The sequence below is a fragment of the Eptatretus burgeri genome, chromosome 9 (genome assembly GCF_056783735.1).
Source record: "Eptatretus burgeri isolate ZD-2024b chromosome 9, Ebu_testis_v1, whole genome shotgun sequence".
NCBI classification, from domain to species: Eukaryota; Metazoa; Chordata; class Myxini; order Myxiniformes; family Myxinidae; genus Eptatretus; species Eptatretus burgeri.
Window position 1 is genome coordinate 61,784,504 of NC_140969.1, and position 19,387 is coordinate 61,803,890.

The following is a 19,387-nucleotide window of genomic DNA, read 5'->3' on the forward strand; positions in this document are numbered from 1 at the left end:
TTGTTGTTGGTGTTGAAAGAAGGCACGAAACCCATTTGGAGGGGTGCAGGAGTCCATAGACCGGCTGGGAGCATGGCTGTTGAAAGGTGAGTATTGAGTAGAGGGCACCCGGGCACGGGACTAGTCGGCCAGAGGAGGTCAAGGGTCCAAGGGACCAGGATAATGACGTGGGCATGGGCGACACTTGGAAAGGGACCCGTAGCGCCAAAATGCCACGAGGGCATCGGAGGGGGGAAATGCCAGGAAGGGCAACCCCCTCCCCCCCCCGTTCATAGGGAGCAGGTAGGCTCAGAGACAGCCTCAGGGCCTGGGGGTGTCGTTGATCGAGTTCGGTAGAGGAGGGAAATCCCTGCCAATTGAGTCACGCTGCCCGGCCATGATATTGTGCCAGGGCACGAGTGAAGATTTTTGTGCAGGGCCCAAATTTATAATGGACACCAACACAGGCAATGGGAATCATGGTTTCTGGAACCCATAGTTTAAAGTGACAGGCGTTTTGAAAAGCCCCGGGGTAGTTTAAAGTTAATAAATGCAAGGATAGTTAAGAAATGTACCCCTTCGCACCATCCATCCCTTCGCTCTCTGTCGGCCGCTGGACCCACCTTGGGGAAGATTGCTGAAATCGGTAGGAGGCCATTCTGAGGCTTTGTTGGGCCTCGAGACAGGATGCTATCCCTCTTCCATATTCCCCTCCAGAAAGGATTTTAGGGGTTTGGAGTAGGCTAGGTTAACAGGATAGGTTAGCCGGACAAAGACAGAAAGGGGGTTAGGGAGACGAAATTATAGGAAAAAAATAAAATAAAAAGGGGCTAATTTTTTTTTTTTTGTGATTGCAAATTAAGGGAGTGGGTATGGACAAAGACAGGCAAAGGCGATAGGTTGGGGGGAGACAGTAGGGTAGGTCAGAGCCCGTTTTCGGAGCGGCCGGCACCATCGCACTCCCCCCACACAACTTCACGGACGAGATCAGAGGCTGGCCAGCTTCACATGCCGGCCTGCTTGTGCTGCATCTGCCAGTTGCCATTGCCTCGCCTTGCCATGCCTCATTTGCCTGCCTTTGCCATAACCCCATGCCTGCTACCCTTATTTGCATTCACCCCTGTGTTCACCATCACCATGTGCACCAGGATCTCCTTCAGTGTGTGTTGCAAGGACTGTCCTGCAGGCAGCCCCATCATTCATTGCTCTGTTGGTTCTTGCATCCATTCCACTTCCATTTCCATGAGCCAGAGACTGTATTGAGCAGCCTGGCCACCTTTTCTGCATAAAGGCCAGTTCAAATGGCCTGTGGGATGGCGCATGTCCTGCCGTGTTCGGGTGAGTTGCCTCCAGCAGCTGGGGGTATGAAAGAAGTAAAAAGAAGAAGGTTCACTGCGAGGACTACTCAAGGGGGAACTTTTGAATGGCCCTGAGGACGACTGACCTTCAATTGCTGAGCACTCACCCATACAAACTGTTGACATTATTGTGCCTTCTTTCCCACAGATGACAGGTCCTGGGCCATGGTGAGTGTAAATGATAGTTAAGTTGTAAATAAGTTTAACCCACCTGTTGTTTGTCTTAGAGCTGGCAATGTATTTAAGTCGTTTGTGTGAGTCTGTTAGTTAGTTACGCAGCGCTCTAGGTTATTTATTATTTGGGACATGTATGAAAAAATGTCGCACTCAGGGATCGGAAGGTAAAACGTACTAGGGGAGAATTTACACATGCAGGTCACACAAAAATTTGACAACTCGGGATGAGTCTGTAAAAAGGGGAGGGGGTAGTGTTAGGAATTTGGAAGCCTTGTGCACACAGACAGACAGACAGCCGTCCCCGTAGCTTAGTTATTTCGATAAAGTATGTGTTTCTAGTTAGGGTCTGGTCCCTATTCCAGTGGGAAATGGATGTTCATGCGCTGCGGAGTTATTTTGATCGTTAGGATTTTTTATTTACTACAACAACAACACTCCTTGAAGAATTGTCTGCACTGTTTGCGCACTCATGAAGCGTTTCGTTCTGGCCTGGCGCCAAATGAGAGAATGCGTCATTTTGCGGCCAATGGGGGACAAGTGGATCGGAGCCGGGGTGGTCCTTTGCAAGAAGGCGCAGCCGCGACACGCGGTCCGCCCAATGAGAGCAGGCGACACATGAGCGGTGCCCGAGAAGGACGACGAAAGAAAGGAGAACAAAATATTTGCGCCCCGTCTGCTCGAGCGCGTGGTCTGGTTCTCTGATCGCATCTCGGCACTGGTCTGGTTCTCTGATCCCATCTCGCTGGAGCTGGTCTGTTTCTTGGATTGCATCTCTCGACGCTGGTCTGGCCTCATCTCGCCACTGGCGCTGGTCTGCATCTGGCTGCCCTGGTCTGTCTTTTGGCGACCGGAGCTCCGAGAAGGGGTGGACGTCCAGCCATGCGTTCGCGGCCAGGTAGCCAGCTGTCCTGACTCCCAACTGAACTATCCTCCATGGCTGGAGAGCCGAATAAAGAACATTTGGGTCCGTTTCTTTTGTGTGTGCGTGTGTGTGTCTGTAGGCCCAGTCTATAAGTAGGAATTGTTTAAGTGCCTTGTACATACATACTTGCATTGCATAGTGGTAATAACTCTGCCCTTATGTGCTTCCCTCATTCCCCTGATTATTGTTAATAAATACCCCTATCGTTGAATGTTTCAGCTCATCCTCATCCTCTCCTTCATTGGTTTACCACGGTGCGTGTTGGATGATTAAAAAGGCCGATGCTGTTGTTGTTGTGCATTTGGACCGACGGGACCTCGGTAACCATCCGCTCAGGTTACGCACAGGTCCAGCACAGAAACGGCTCGTCCCGTTCGAGCTCCTTCGAGGGTGTGAATTCCTCGGAAGCTCGCCACGTGGGCCTCTAGGTATTTTGAAGTTTGGCAACTAACCCTGTCCCACGTGGTTGAATTATTGACGTGCAAGGTACTGTAAGGGTCCTGTACCTTTGGAGTTATCTGAGGGTAACAATCTGAATTCCGGGTATTCGGTGGAGCCGACTCTGCTGCTCCAACTAGCGGTCGCGCTCTTCACCAATACCCGGCCCACAACAGTACCTAGAAGTTTAAAGAAGTCAACAATTTCAATGACTTCACCATTGATGGTAAGAGGGTCATCTTAATTTTTTCTCCAACGAAAGTCAACAACCATCTCCTTTGTCTTTGCAGTATTCACCTCGAGGTTGTTGTGTTTGCACCATGACACAAATCCATCAGAATTCCGATAACACTCTCGATGGGCGTGTTATCGGCAAAATTCACGAGCTGCACAGACTCATGATGAGACACACACACACACACACACACACACACACACACACACACACACACACACACACACACACACACACACACAAAGAGACACACACAAACACAGGGAGAGATATAGAGAGACAGAGAGTGAGAAAGAGAGAGAGATAGAGACAGAGCGTGAGAGAGAGAGAGAGAGAGAGAGAGAGAGAGAGAGAGAGACAGAGACAGAGACAGAGACAGAGACAGAGACAGAGATAGAGACAGAGAGAGAGAGAGAGAGAGACAGAGACAGAGACAGAGACAGAGACAGAGACAGAGACAGAGACAGAGACAGAGACAGAGACAGAGAAAGAGTGAGAGAGTGAGAGAGTTGCTTTTTTAATGTCTTTCCAGGCAGAATCAACATCAGATGTGAAATGGAGTAGGCAGCAGAATTATTTTTCTGGGAGTGCAAATTGCAATCCCTCTCAGTTGACCTGTTTGACCAGCAACATTCTGCAATGGCGAGGTTGCTTTCTGACAATAGAAAGAGATCATTACGGGCCGGGGTCGTCGGCCGCCAACCGACCGCTCTGAACGGAGCCGCAAGTCGAGTCGGCCCGACCGATCGCCCGGAATATAGATCGCCATCCGGATGAGTCTGAGTGACGGCTCCTTGTACAAGAACCGAAATAGCTAATGGGCAGATCACGTGGGGTAGGGTCGATTGCCAATCTTCAATGTACCTAAATACCCACGTGATCCAACTACCGGGGTATTCCACCCTCGACGGAACTCGTACGGAACAAACCGCCAAGGCGAGCCTGTCCCGTGCGCGATTCCGAGCCGCTTAATCGCCGAGAACTGTTGGTCCAAATGTACCCCTTTTACGGCAAACCAACGGCTTTCTAACTACCAACACACGAAATGCTCAGTCAATGAAAGAATCGACGCGACGAGCTGAAAACATTTAACAATTGGGGTATTTATTCATAATCATGGGGAACTAGGGAAGCACTTAAGAGCAGAACTATACCGACTTTACGAAATGCAATACAAACATTTATAGCACACAAAGCACTTAACAATTTCCTACTTATTAGTCAGGCCCACGGACACACGTTTGCACACACACACACCCAATAAATGGTGGCTGAGGCCTTTAGTAACGAGCTCCAACTCAGAGGACAGGTGAGCTGAAATCCAAAGCCTATCTCGAACCTCTCCACGTCGTGTGGTCTTCAAGTTGTTCGGACCCGGGCTCCAACGAGAGCGAGCTGGACCCAATCGCCGTGAGCCGCGATCCTTTGCGAGCTCCAGCGAATCCTCCCGCGCTTCTCAACACGTGCTGGTGAGACGAGGCGCCGATCCTTCCCAAGCTCCAGCGAATCCTCCTGCGCTTCTCAACATGTGCTGGTGAAACGAGGTGCCGATCCTTCCTGTCGATGCGTCGCTTCCCCGAGGAACCACCTCCAAGAAGAGGTCGATGAGTCGCATCAAGCCGGGAACCAAACGGAGAACAAAGGGCTCCCAGAACCAAGAAGAAGAAGAAGAAGCCACCATTCGCAGCTCGAGCCGAGAAACCGGCTCAACTTTCTTCCAAAACAAAGCAGCTCTCCAAACAGCCTACCGAGCCAAGCAGGACCCAAAGCTCTGCTGAACAACTCCTCTGCAGAAGCAAAAAGCTTCCGAAAACCTCAACCCTAACCCAAGCCAAGCAGAACCCGAAGCTCTGCTGAACAACTCCTCTGCAGAAGCAAAAAGCTTCCGAAGGCCTCAACCCTAACCCAAGCCAAACAGGACCCGAAGGTCTGCTGAACGACTCCCCTCAACTCCCCACTCCGACTCAGAACACAAACCAAGAAAGGACCTCCTCTTTATCCTTCTCCGCTCCCATCCCCCGCGCCCGGCATGACTCATGCCCTCGTGATCCCCCGCTCAACCACGGGTGGGAGGGAGTTGTTGACATCATGAATCACGGGACGGCAGGGTCCTTCTTCCTCTTCGCAGAAGGGGGGGAGGGTCATCTCCATTGTTTCGTTCCCTGACTATTAAATCGATCTGCAGCGCATCTAATCGATTTCTAAACATTTAAACAATGGAAGGTGAGCTATCGAGGGAACAAGCACTTATCGACATAGCTGACGAAAGGAACCTGTATGTTGTGTGCAATCGAATTCCAAATTCGTAACAATATATATGGCAAGAATATGGTCAGAATTGTCAGAATATGGTCAGAGGAGTGTCACTCAGTGTGATTTATTAAGAGGTTTTTTTTGTTAGCTTATAACTATTCCTAACAACTGAACTGGATGTTCATACAAGTTTAATGCCACTTAATAAGACATCACACGTCTGGAGACGGCGATGGTTCACGAGTAATGTACACGGTTCACCTTTTTTATTTTTTGACCTTCGAGGGGATGCCACGGACAAACTGGCGGGAATTGGGAAAAACGTAAATGATGAAAGTTGTAGTACTTGAAGAGCATGACTTGCATATCAACTTTCATTCGAAGCAGTTGAAAACCCTAGGAGCTAGATGCCCAATTTATTGATTTTTTTGACATTTTCTAAGTTCGTGACCTTGTGACCTTCACCTTGGGACGAAAATGAAAAATCGAGCTCCGTGGGGCTATGCAGGTGCCATTGGGCTAACCAAATACAGTGGAAAATCGATATAACGCTCACCGGTGGGGTCCAAAGCGACTCGGGCGTTATAAATGATACAGCGCTATACTGATGCAGTGAAAAATATTTTATATTACATACAAACCAGAGCCAAAACACGTGGACATGCACGTCCGCCATCTTGGATTGTTGGGGTTGATGACGAAGTGGTCAAGTTATTTTCTTTTCTTTTTTTTAAACAAGAAATAAACACAGGAATTGAATGCATATATAATTTTTTTATGTACAATCGAACATTACTTACAAAATAAAAAATATATAATGTACATTATCACATAAATCGGTAAAATATTTTACGCTTCCTTAATCACAAAACGGATACGGAATTTATATCTTGAAGAATTCGGAATTTATTTCTTGAAGAAATCGGTGATCTTGGTTGGTTTCATGGATGCTCTTGAGAGTCTTCGGGTGTCATCCAGAAGGATTTTAACCTGGTGTATCTTCAAACGAAGATTGGGGCATTCCTGCTCATCCAAGGACTCCAACCAACGAAGACCATAAAGGAAAGACTGTTCAGCTTTGAAGTGGAGAGGCTGGGGGAGAGGTTCAACTGGTGCCTCTTCTTCTTCCGACTCCTCTAGGGGTTCCTCTTCCTTTCCAGTTGACAGCTGTTCTTCTCTCAGCAGTTCTTCAGCCAGGTCTCTTTCTTCTTGATCAACCCAGGCCTGGAGAGCATCAAGAGCTGATGTGCCAGGGGTGAGGTTGAGGGCTGTGATGGCAGACCTGCCCATCTCCTCCTTGGAGAACCCATTGAAGTCTTCTTCATTATCAGACTTGGGAGGACCTAGGCCTTTCCTCCAGCAGTTAATGATGGTGTCCTTGGTGACCTTCTCCCAGGCTGGCCCTGCAAACTCCATCATCTTTTGAACGTCCATGGCCTTGAGGAAGACGGTCATCTCTTTCTGCTCCCTGGCCATTGCTTCGCATAATTGATCTTTGCAGATTAGCTTGAAACAGTTGATGACCCCCTGGTCCAAAGGCTGGATCTTGCTGGTGGTGTTCTTGGGCATAAAGGAAGCGAAGATCTTTCCATCCTTGGACTTTAAGAAGTCTCTTGATGGATGAGATGGGGCTTTGTCAATGAGGAGGATAGCTTTCTCTTCTTGCCCAAGCTTTCTCAGGTGCTTCCACACAGCAGGGCAGAACCTCTGGAAGAACCAGTCCTTGAAACAGGCTCCTGTCATCCAAACCTTCCTGGTGTTGGTGTAAATGCAGGGAAGGAGGGATCTGTTGACATGGTGTAGACAGACACCTGGTGTTTTGTGATTTTCCTATGACCAACGGGGTCATCTTCAGAGACCCTGACCCGTTGGCACAGAGAAGGAGGCTGACTTTGTCCTTTGACTTCTTGTGTCCAGTCTTTCTTGATGGGTTGTCATCCAGGTCCATAGTTCTGTCTGGAGGGGTCTTGTAGTACATACCAGTTTCATCTGCATTGAAAACCTGGTCTTCTGTGAAGTTGTTGTCTTCGATTAGTTCATTGAAGTCAGAGAGGTAGTTCTTGGCAGATTCAAGGTCTACAGACTTGGCCTCTCCATGTTGTTGGTTCATGTGGACCCCATGTCGATCCTGCCAGCGTTGCAGCCACCCCCTGGTTAAGCTGTAGTCAGCATCTTCACCTCTCTCTTCCTTGTGAAGAAGAGTTGATCTTCTTCTTCATTGATCTTCTTGTTGTATGATCTTCTTGGCATGATGAAGGAGGATGGTGTCTGAGATGGGTATGTCAAGCTCTCAAGACTTGCAGAACCAATTGAATAGTTCCTGGTCCAACTCCTGATCCCTCCCAAGCTTGACTCTCTTCCTCTTCATCCCTTCATTGGAGTTGACAGTGACGATGAAGCTCTTGATTTTCTCTTCATCCTTCAACCATCCTCTTAGAGTTGAACCGGCGATGCCTGTATCCTTGCTGATGGTCGCTTGAGTTTCACCATTCCGTATCCGTTTAATTATGTGTAGCTTCTCCTCTATGGAATAACACTTCCGCTTCGGCATGGCGGCGCTGAACTGAACAGAGCAAACAAAACTAACAAATTTGAAGATTTCTCGGCTGGTAGTTGATGAAGATGTCGAAGAACTGGTACAGGAAATGTAACGGGAGCTTAGATTTAACTTGTTGACAACTCTTCCGAAAGGATGTGGGCAGTAGAGCACGCGAACATTAGTTAATCTTGTACAGTACAGTACTGTACTTACGTTGTGTACTGTGTTGTATGGTGTTAGAAGGGAACATGAACGTGAGTTACAGGAGATACGGATGCTATGATGATTTGAATTGAATTGATTTTGTTCATCTCAGCTTCGCCATTTATACGGGAAAGGTGTGAGAAGATGACAGCTCGTGAGTATTTTCACACCACATGTCAACTCAACACAGGGCGATGACAGCTTGAATTTTTTTCGCCACTTAGCGCTATTTTGGACTAACTTTGTCTCTATTTTCTCACTTTTTTGCCTTTAAACATGAAATAGTAGTATGTTTTGGGGTCCAAGGTGTATGAGCGTTATATCAGTACAAGCACTATAATGCTTAGCGTTATATCGATTTTCCACTGTACTGAAACCCCTGCCAGATTCGACAAACCCCTTTGGAGAAGATGTAACTTGAAATCGGCTACCCCCTAAAAACACGTTTTTTGGGCGTGGCTCCGCCCATTATGGGCGCACCACACCCATTCTCAGGAAAACACAACTAAATCATGATATAAACCTCCGACCCAAATTTTATCAGGATCGGATCAAAACCCACGGAGCTATGCTCGGGACAGACAGACAGACAGACACACACCCATAACGAAGAGTGGTCACTTACCGACTCGTGAACCAATAATGATATTTGACAGGTTTAGACTTACCATTATATATTGTTTATCATTGGAATGAACGTCATGAAGCTTTGAGCAAGTCCACTTTAAGAAAAAATAAAATAAAAAAATAAAATAAAAATTCTTTATCAGCTACAATCAATTTCAAATGAGCAAGCATTAAGATATGACAAATAATCCACTATAATGTCTCTGTGAACATAAATATGTGGGGTTTCTTACGGACACAGGCTTCATGGCTCCGGGCATCCCGACGTGGGTGGCGGTAAAAGAAGGGCCGACATAGCTGGCAGCGGCGTCCAGCAGTGTTGTGTTGGCAGTCGTCACACACACCGCCACTCACATTTCCCGAGGTAATGAACACTGCCTTGTCAAAGTGACACTTGTTTGAGTGACCATTGCACTTGCACCCTGCAGAATTGAACAATCGTTAGAAATGTAATGTGTTCTCCCAATTCCATTTTTGCTGACGATATACTTCTAAAATTTATGCCAAATTTTCCAAAACAGTTTTCCATTGCAATGAAAGGATGAAAAGTACAAGGTACATAAACCATTTGACATTGCATCAATTAATATCACAATATCCTTAAATGCAGAACTGTTAGTGGCACAAATGAATATATAATTTGTTTTATCTCATTATGTTATTATCCTTTTGTCATGTTGTAAAAATTAAACTAATTTAAACATCAAAGTTTGTATCACATAAGTATATTTATACAATGGAGTCCATACACTTTGAATGCAGAACTTGCATGCACCCCTTAACTAGAGGGGGAGCACTCGGTGGAGTGCAAAACCTCCGCCACCAATACTGCTGGGTCACTTAAGTGAACCTGATATCCTATTCATTGTAGGTCAAAACGGATCAGACTTGACTGAAGCACGATTGAATAAACTAAACTAGATCGACGCGCAGTAGAAATGCCCAAAAAATAAAATCGAAATTTTTTTGAAAAAAAAGTTGCAAAATTTCTGGGTTTTTTTCTCTAACAATTTTTTTGGGGGGGGTTGGAAATCACTTAAAACATGTAGAAATGCCAAAAAAAAATCGAAATTTTTTTGAAAAAAAAAGTGCAAAATTTGTTTTTTTTCTCTAACAAATTTTTTTTTTTGGGGGGGGGGGGTTGGAAATCACTTAAAACATGCAGAAATGCAAAAACAAAAATTCAAATATTTTTTTCAAAATGGCCGCCATAGCGGCCATATTGGACTTTGGATCAAGTCCAAATCTAATGGCATGATCCTTGGACCATACCTAACTACCCCACCAAGTTTCGTCGAAATCCGTCCAGGAGCTTTTCCGTAATACTGTTCACAAATAAACAAACAAACAAACAGACAGACAGGGGTGAAAACAGTAACCTCCGTCCATCTTTGATGGAGGAGGTTAACTGGAGGGGGAGCACTCGGTAGAGTACAAAACCTCCGCCGCCAATACTGCTAGGTCACTCAAGTGAACCTGATATCCTATTCATTCAATTTGACGTCAACAGTGCTCACAGAGTTATAGTTTGCAACTTTCCCTTTTACTTTTAACTTTTAGATACTCAATTCATTTGTCATAACTAGATTCCTTGAAACAGAAATTGATTTTACGTGGGTATATCCACCTGAAGTTCCAAAATCAGCCGCAATTATAATTTTGGCATGTTTTTTGTTGGAAATCACTTATAACATGTAGAAATGCAAAAGAAAAAAAATCGAAATTTTGTTGAAAAAAAAGTTGCAAAAATTTTTTTTTCTCTAACAATTTTTTTTTTTGGGGGGGGGGGGGGTTGGAAATCACTTAAAACATGTAGAAATGCAAAAAAAAAAAAAATTCAAATATTTTTTCAAAATGGCCGCCATAGCGGCCATATTGGATTTTGGACCAAGTGCAAAATCTAATGGCATGATCCTTGGACCATACCTAATACCCCCACCAAGTTTCGTCTAAATCCGTCTAGGAGTTTTTTCCGTAATACTGTTCACAAACAAACAAACAAACAAACAGAAAGGGGTGAAAACAGTAACCTCCGATCTTCGATGGCGGAGGTTAATAACAATCAGCACGTGTTAATTGGCTCTGTGAATTGCATCATAAGAATCATAGTCCAAAAGCCTCCCAAGCATCAGGAAGAGTCAAAAGATTCTCCTATTGTTCCATGCAATATATGTAGCCCCCATCATCACATTTTTGCAGCCTTTCCCAAGTTTGCAGGTTATAGTACACTTTGCTGAACACCTATTGAAGATGCAGCACTCATAGATGAAACGACTGACGTGCTGTCGGTGTTTACATGCATTGCACAAAGTGGAGAATGTATGTGTAAACTGATACTTTTGCACTTGTTAGCATCAGTCCCCTTGGCAGGCCTCCATGGCAGGTCCTGATAGAAGTTCTTGCACTGCTCACAATTGAGCCCCGTGGTGTGATGCATGCAGACACACTTGCCATGTACCTGCAAACACAATGTATACAATGTACCTGTTTGCAAATATGATGGCTTGACTCATTTTTGTGCGTCGTAGGACCGCAGTGCATGAAATTATCATAAAATTGTGTCCATAGACCTTGCCAATAGTCGCATGATTTCCCAGAATGTTGTTGGTTTTCCCTTTTTTGACATTGCTTTCATGGCTTGTGCATGGACAATGTAGAATTTGTTATGATGAAACAAGAAGAAAAAGCAGAATTCGTTTTGAATCGATAAAAATATTGCGACAGTTCTGCGAAACCATCACTCCTCAAGGCAATGGCATAAAACATATAGCAAGCAGTTCCCGAGATAGTTATTTAATTATTATTCGTTTTAGATATCCCTTCCCTTATGTGTAATGGTTTTATCAGTCATATGCGTTGTGTGGAATTCGGCAGGTTTTTTTCCCCCCATTATTTACCTATCTTGCTTTGCTCCACACACGAACCTCTCCGTCCTTCACGAATGCATGCACAACAAAGACCATAGCAAATCGGCAGTTCATTAGCAGACACGTGCCAAAACCATTAGAATTGTGCACCATAACTCAACGGGCATTCCACAACGACCTTCACCATACTGGAACCACAATGCCACAATATATCTTACACCATCAAGATGCCATTATTCTTACCACAACACCATCGAAACATCATCCAAGATCACCTACATTCATCATTGATGTCTCCATCATAACAACCAATTAGAACAACCAGCTACAAAGAACGACCCCAACCACAACCACCATGAACCACCGTGCTATAACTCACCACTTTGCTGCCACTACCATCACCTCAACCGCAATCACCACCGATGACACCACCACCTTTTGGGACCAATATTGAACAAAGTAGTGCAACGTACCCTTGTAGCCACTCAAACTTGAGATGTTCAGGCATCCAACTTGGCGTGCAAGTGTGTGCTAAACACCAATCAACATCATGTCAGTAGCCCTAGCACTCTGATCAACTACAGCCCCCATTTGGTGTGCGCCGCACGTTCGTGCACAGAGGGCATGATGAAACACCCCAGTACCACATTAATCGCAGAGCTTGGCTGTGTGGAACAGCCCGGAGCCTAATGGAGCCATTTTCACCATCAAGGCAGGGCCAGCGCCATGGTGGGAATTGTCCGTCAGCCAATGGGAGGCACTGAGAAATGTCTATCAATGATCCGATGCTAAACTCCTCCCGACCCAGGGGATTCCAAAACACATGCATTTCGCAAAGACGGCATGTTCTTGGTCAGTTCTTGCTTTGTGGTTCAACAGACAGAAATTTGGGGAGTGGTGGAACGGAGCGAACGGGTCAGAACGGAGTCCACAGAGCAGAGCGCTGGATGAGCAAGGGAGAACCAGGTGCCAGGCCGAGCGCAGTTATAAGAGTGGTAGCTGTAACACTTAAAGAGTGAAACAAGACAGTCCATGCAATGACTGGCCAGTACAAGGAATTTAGAATGCAAGTATTGTGTTAGCCTTCAAACACCTACTGTTGCAAAGATATTGTAGAAACTTTAATGTCAACATTGGAAAACTGGCCTGCTCACTCCTCTGCCAAACTCTTATCCCTCCAGATCACATCCATTCCACCATAAATCCTTTCCTTATTCATTACCAAGAATCTAAGCTAAACAATAGTCTCTAACCATTCATCCCCCTTTTTCATCGCCTTTGACAATATCTTCCTGGATTTGTTGTCTTGAGCTCTTCCCTCCAGGATTTCAAGATTTCTGCCCAAAACCACTGCATGGTCTCTCCCATTTCTTCCTCTGATCTTTACTACACCGACTAAAACCAATCTTGTTCCCACTCTTCAACCAAATTCCTCCTCTTGTGCCATGATGCATCAATATATATTTAACCCTCCTGTTAGTCTGTTCTTCCATGAGCTTTAATGTTCCCTCCTAAAGTCGTGAAAATGTTCCCTCCGAAAGACTACATTTTCCACATTGCAGCACTCGACCATTGCGCCTTACTATGCAACAATATTATTCATGTTGGTTAACATCTGGAAGCAAACTCGGAGCAGAGAGCTAAAAAGCAAGCATGCTATCAATTAGTTATTTTGCCAAATAAAAGATGTAGAAACCAAAGATGCACCCACCATATTGTCCACAGTGCGGATGTTTCTGTTGACTGGGGCACACTGGCTGGCATGTCCATAACAAAAGCAGTTTCCACGGAGTACCATATCATAAACAGCGTAGTAGTACTTCTCCTGCACATTGGGGCGAGGGTCGAGGAGGTTGTCCCCCAGTGTGTGCAGACGGGTGAAGTTGATCCGGAGGTTGGTGATACGTAGGAGGTCTGTTTGGAAGGCGTACTACAGTGTCAGCAAGGTCGCACTTTCAATCATATTCCATCCAATGTTTTCATCATAATCATACTACTTTCTCAGCAACATTGCCGATGGAAATGGCCTTGAAGTTGGTACATTAGCATCATAAGCAGAGCACTCAGATGGTAACACCAGACTAACGTAAATAATGGTGAGGAAATTGTTATGAAAGTAAAGGTGAACGTGAAGGTGAACGTGAAGGAAATTGTTATAAAATTGTCATGGGTGTTCAGTTTGCTCTGGTGACAGAAAGCCCAAGTTATATTATTTGCAATGATTATTGTAGATTGAAAACACAAGGGCCAACCACTGCAACATTATACAAAACAATTTCACACTATGCACGTTACCTTGTATCAGTTTGCTGTATGGATCTGCTATTCTTATTGCAGGATCAAGAACTCTAAATATCACCTGAAAAAGTATGGTTCCATCAAGGAAAGACAACTCAAATGCCTATCTTTGAAGATATTTGAAATCATTGTCCAGTTCAACTATGATACTTCACTATTTCAAACTGTAAAATGATGAGTAGATTCCTCTCATCATTCTATCAAGCAGGTTTACATTTTAATCCATGGATTTGATTGTTTTAAAAGCCAATTTAATCCATATTATAGATTCTGAATAACATTCAAGTAGTAAAAGCCAAGTTGAGCTGATCAGACAGTGCAAGTTATATGAAGTGCAGCTGAGCTTTCCTTACCTCCCCATCAGTGGAAGGTTCAATATCGGAGTAGCGACTTTCACAGATGACGTCATCCACCTGGATGAGGGACCGGGATGGCACTCCAGGAAAGGCAGAAGCACAATTGTGGGCAAAGTACCGGTATGGCTTCCAGGTTTGTCCAAAGTCAGCTGAGCGTTCAATTAGCATTGCTGCTGGTCGGAAAGTCTGTGGGAGAGACACAAGCAACCGAACAATGTACATCTGTGTGAGAACATTTCACAAGGGACAAAACCAAAATGGGAAACAATATAAACTCAATGTTCAAAAATTGACTTTTTTTTAAATAGATCTAATAGTTACAATTTTCCGTTCGCATGTAGATATGGAAAAAAAATGCATCATTAAACAACAATTGCAGTGAAGTGAATTTCCAAGAACTGTCATTCATTATGAGGACAGCCGTGTCTCGTCTTTGGGTGACCGCATTGGGTGGAAAAAGCATGTGATGGAAATTTGCATTTCACAGACAACCAGGGATCCAGAAAAGCAAAATGAGGCTTTCTCCAAAGAAACATAAAGTCAAAATAGAAAACGAAAAATTATTCGAATTTCCCTTGATGAGATGGAAGCACAAGATATCGCAGGGAGTTTGGTGGTCCCTGTTTTATACTGTATATTCTCCGATATTTCTCCCTCTGCTCTCTCAATCCGCCACTGTGCCTCGCAACTCTAGGATGCATGCGTTCTTCCAGTAATCCCCTCCAAGTTAAACTTCCAAAATCCTGGCTGACTGCACACCTCAACTCTTTTATTCTTCACTTGTCCTGTCTATAGAACCACCTTCCAGAAGCTGTTCTATCTCATTCCCCATACTGCCCCCCAGGGCTTCAAGCAATCAGGGCACCACCATCTCCTGTCATCCCCAATTCTGACCCATGTGTTCTCCATTACCCCCATTAGCCTTTCCTAACCAAACCATTTTCCTTGCTAGTTTTCATGTTTCCTCCCCTCATGCCTCTGATATTTTCCTGTTCATTAATTCCCTTGATGTTTGTCCCACTGTCATTCTACCTTGCTCTTCTATTAGCCTTGCTCCTGAAAAGAAAAAAAAATACTTGGAAAGTCAACACATTGTTGCATTTACTGCTTGATGTTATTTTTTTTGTTTTTTTAAATGGATGGAAAGTGAACAATTGTATTATCAGCTCTCATAATTCCGTTTTTTAATTTTCATTTAGTGTGATTTTAAATGCATGCAAGCAGAAAGGTGGATCTTTGAATCAATTTTAAAATTGTTTGCATCAAAGTGTCTCGAAAGATCGTTCGTGCGTGTAAATATTTTACGAAGAAAATCAGACAAAAAGGGCCCCTTGAAGACAATCATGTTTACATTATATCTCATTCAGTAATGCATACTTCAGCATCTCAAGATCCATGAGATATGTTCAACAGCTGATAAGGATCCATCAGAAAGTATTAAAATCGGATGGGATGAGTCGTGCAATGTCACAGTCACCTGTCAGTAATGCAGTCCTAATGAGACTTCGGCTTGCCTACAAGAAAGCATGCAACATATGCACATGGAGGGGGTCAAAGTGTTTTTTTTTTCTTCACAAGTCGGCCACGACTTTTCTTTGTAGTTTTCCAGACAGTAACGTATGTTCTTCCCAGTGGTTGAGGAATTTCCTGCTGCCATTGGGATAAAAGTCATCTTTGTGGCTCCAAAACATTTTTACCCCCTCCCACAATGTATCATGGCATCATGATCGATTCTCTGATATTGCTCCCTCTACTCTCCAATAATTACTGTATGCATGAGCATTAGCAAATAACTTCCTTTACATCATAAAAGTGAAACCTTCATCTCATGCAAGGAAAATAATAATAATAATCTGCTTGCAAAACCAGTTCCTCTCCTTTCCTTCCTGAATTAATCCTTCAACAGCTGCCTTCAATTTTCCTGGCCCATCTCTGTATACTCCATTGGTTCCTCATATTTCTTCGAAAACTCCCTCCCATAATATTTTCACTCTTTTTTTGGCAGTTATTTCCCCTTCTCCAGTCAGGTCAGGTCAGATTAGATCTGTAACTTGCAACAGGTACCTTGTAAACCTGTACTAACCTGATCCATGGTCGAGTTGTCGGTGACTAAACCGTCTCGCCCACCAAGTTTCTTGGTGAGGAGGGTGTATGATATGGACACCCAGCAGGAGGAATAACAAAACCTGTCAAAGGGCGGAAGACCTCCTTGTGAGCCAAAGGCCATCAATATCTAGTGCCCAACTGTGTCTGTAGACGTCCTCCTGCAGTTGGGTTCCTTTTTATTAGGAGTTTGGTAGCAAGATTTGCATCCCGGCCACCGTAAAACCCTTAATTCCACAAAACATTCCAATTTTTTTTTTTTAATCTGAAAACCCACTCCGTGGGAGTACCTCCTGTGCAGCTTCCCTTCACAGGGCACCTCACTGGATGACGAGATTGGGGGAAAGCGTTTAGGACCCCAAATCTTTGATGATATGAGGGAAACTATGGGGTAACATTCCCGGGTCATATTGTGGGAGAGTGTGTCGGGGTGGTGTTGAGGTGTCGTACACCAGACGAAGGTTTCCTTGGGTTAACCTGAGGCAGGTCCTTCGGGTGGGTGCCTGGAAAGTCCTATCCCTAAGAGAGGATGATCACCTGTCTCTGTTATCATCTGAGCTTAAGCATTTGGACATCGGTATTGCAGCACTCTGAAGCTTGGAGACCGGATTGCGGCAAGATCATGGCGGGTGGTTACACCTATTATTGGTCTGGTCACGCTGATAGTTACCATGCCCAAGGAGATGCTGTAGCTGCGTCCAATAAGCTGACTCAAATTATAAGTGAGGTAATACCAGTCAACGATCATCTTATGAGACTAAGGATTCATCACTCCTTGGGTGTCATTTCCCTGGTCTCTGGATATGCTTCGACTGAGGAGAGTGATCTCACTGTGAAGGCGCATTCGATGCCACGCTCGAGTCTGTGGTTGATCAGTGCCCCAGGCGAGATACTCTTGTGATCTTGTGGGATTTCAATGCATCGACTGCAACTGATAGGGATGGTGATGAGATGTGTGTTGGTCCCCATGGGTCTGGAACTGTGAACCTGAAAAGCACTAAGTTTCTTGACTTTGCAAGAAGTCATGGACGTATGGTGGCTGGTTCATGGTTTCAGCACCCAGAGGCTCATCGCTGGACTTGGTATTCCAACGCTGGTGGTGTTGCAAAGGAGATTGACCATGCGCTTGTTGATGGTTGCTGGACGATGATCTAGAAGTTCAGGGTCTACTGGAGTGCTCAGTTCCTCAATACTGACCACAGACTTGCTGAAGCAACTCTGAAGTTGCAGCTAAAATCCAGGGGAATGGTAGCATCCCATAGTGGGGCAGATAACAGCAATTTTGAGAGGAATCGTGCAAAAGATGTTACAAGCATCAAATTTGGCACATTTGTTCTCCAGGGGATTCTCATCAAATCTGCCTGATTGGCCATTTGAAAATCCAAATCTTGAGAAATTTGAAAAAAAACAAAAAAACTTCAAAAAAGTCAAGATCACGAATCAATGTTGAATGCTGGCTGAGATTGGTGAATGTTTCAGAAACATCATCAAAGACGTTCCAAGTCTGCCATGCAGTTTTCTTCCCTTTACCACGGAAGGCAGACACGACGTCACATCCAGTGAACGCATGGAAGTATGGGATCCCTCTAGCTTTGTCGTGCAGATGTCCATTTGGTGTGGACCCTAACCCTAACCTGAACAGCATTGTTAGGTCCTATTGCAGAAACTACCTCATGGACTGGAATCCATCGCGCCTTGGCTGCTTGGCCAAAGGCAATCCACATATTCTCAAGTCCTAGTTCCTGTAAGGATGGCAGTACAGATATTGCTATGACTAGTACATCCGTGTCATTAGCCTTAATGATAATGGACTTGCTACCATCCGTCGTTGCATCCCTGGCGTGTACAAATATTCGAGTGTCAGCTTCTTCATGACAACATGGAGACACAGCATCCAGTGACTTCCTTGTGTTGCTAATGGCATCTTCTCCTTTTGTGGCAATGACTGTGCTTGTCGTCTGTGCTTCACACATCTTTTCCGCAAGGAAGTGAAACAGCTCAGTCTTGTTGCTGTCATCTCGAAGAAAGCTTCTCCAGTTACTTTGGGTCTTACTGGTTCCTGTCACTCTTCTTCTGATTCCTTGCCCCCTTTTCGACCTTGCCTCAGACTTCAGACTTGACTTCTTGTACACATCAAACACTACGTCCACCCTCTCGTACCTGGCACCATCGGATTCCACCTTTGGGATGATGTCTTCTTTAGCATAGTCATCAACTATCTTTGAAGTGTGTGGAGGTAGGGCGTTGATAAGTGCTGAGCCATCAATGATGACTGCATCTCCCCTTGGTTCTCTGTCTGGGATGTTCACTTGATCTTCAAGAATTTCAGCCAGCTGTGACTTCAAATTTTTTTGAAGTTTTTTTTTTTTTTTCCAATTTTTCAAAATTTGGATTTTCAAATGGCCAATTGGGCAGATTTGATCAGAAAGCCCTGCAGAACAGAAATGCCAAATTTGATGCTTGTATCATAAATTGCACGATTTTTCTACTATCTACTACACTACCAGCCTCGGCTGGATGGTGGCAAGCTCAGGGATGAGAGGATAGCTGAGGAGTTTGCAAACAGGCTGAGAGGAGATTTGGAGTGTGTGGGTGCTTTGGGAGGTCCTGAACAGTTGTGGAGCCCCTTCAAGAACACCATCCTTGATTTTGCCGGTAGATGTGTTGGAACTCAACGGAGGGCAAAGAATAATTTTGTTTCTCAAGGGACACTGGATACCATTGCCCAGAGTTGCAGGGCCAGGCTGAATGAAAGAGCTGAGCAGTTCAGTGAGCTGAGATGTAAAACTGCACATGCACGAAGGGTGGACAAGGAGGCCTATGTGCGAGGAATCTGTGAGGCAAACGCATTACCTGTGGTCAATGTGATTCTCATCCTGCTTACAGGGGAATTTGCACATTGCGTTCGTCCATGCCCGTCCCTCGGTGTACTGCAGTTACACCAGAGGGTGGTAGGCTCTTGGCACAGGAGTCCAAAGTGAAGGCCCGCTGGGCTGGTTACTTTGATCGGCTGTTCCAGGCTGATCCACCA

At 44.9% G+C, this 19,387-nt stretch overlaps 1 protein-coding gene across 2 annotated transcripts in view; it reads right to left on the reverse strand.

Annotated features, from left to right (window-relative positions):
- Positions 1-19,387, reverse strand: part of LOC147020197 (laminin subunit beta-2-like) — a 256,934-nt gene that overhangs the window by 208,119 nt on the left and 29,428 nt on the right. For both annotated transcript variants that reach the window (XM_085895329.1, XM_085895331.1), the window contains exons 5-9: positions 14,251-14,439; positions 13,895-13,958; positions 13,311-13,513; positions 11,070-11,190; positions 8,966-9,154 (exon numbers count right to left, since the gene is read on the reverse strand). In XM_085895329.1, coding sequence (XP_085751455.1) covers positions 8,966-9,154; positions 11,070-11,190; positions 13,311-13,513; positions 13,895-13,958; positions 14,251-14,439 — 766 coding nt within the window. The remainder of the gene's footprint in view (positions 1-8,965; positions 9,155-11,069; positions 11,191-13,310; positions 13,514-13,894; positions 13,959-14,250; positions 14,440-19,387) is intronic.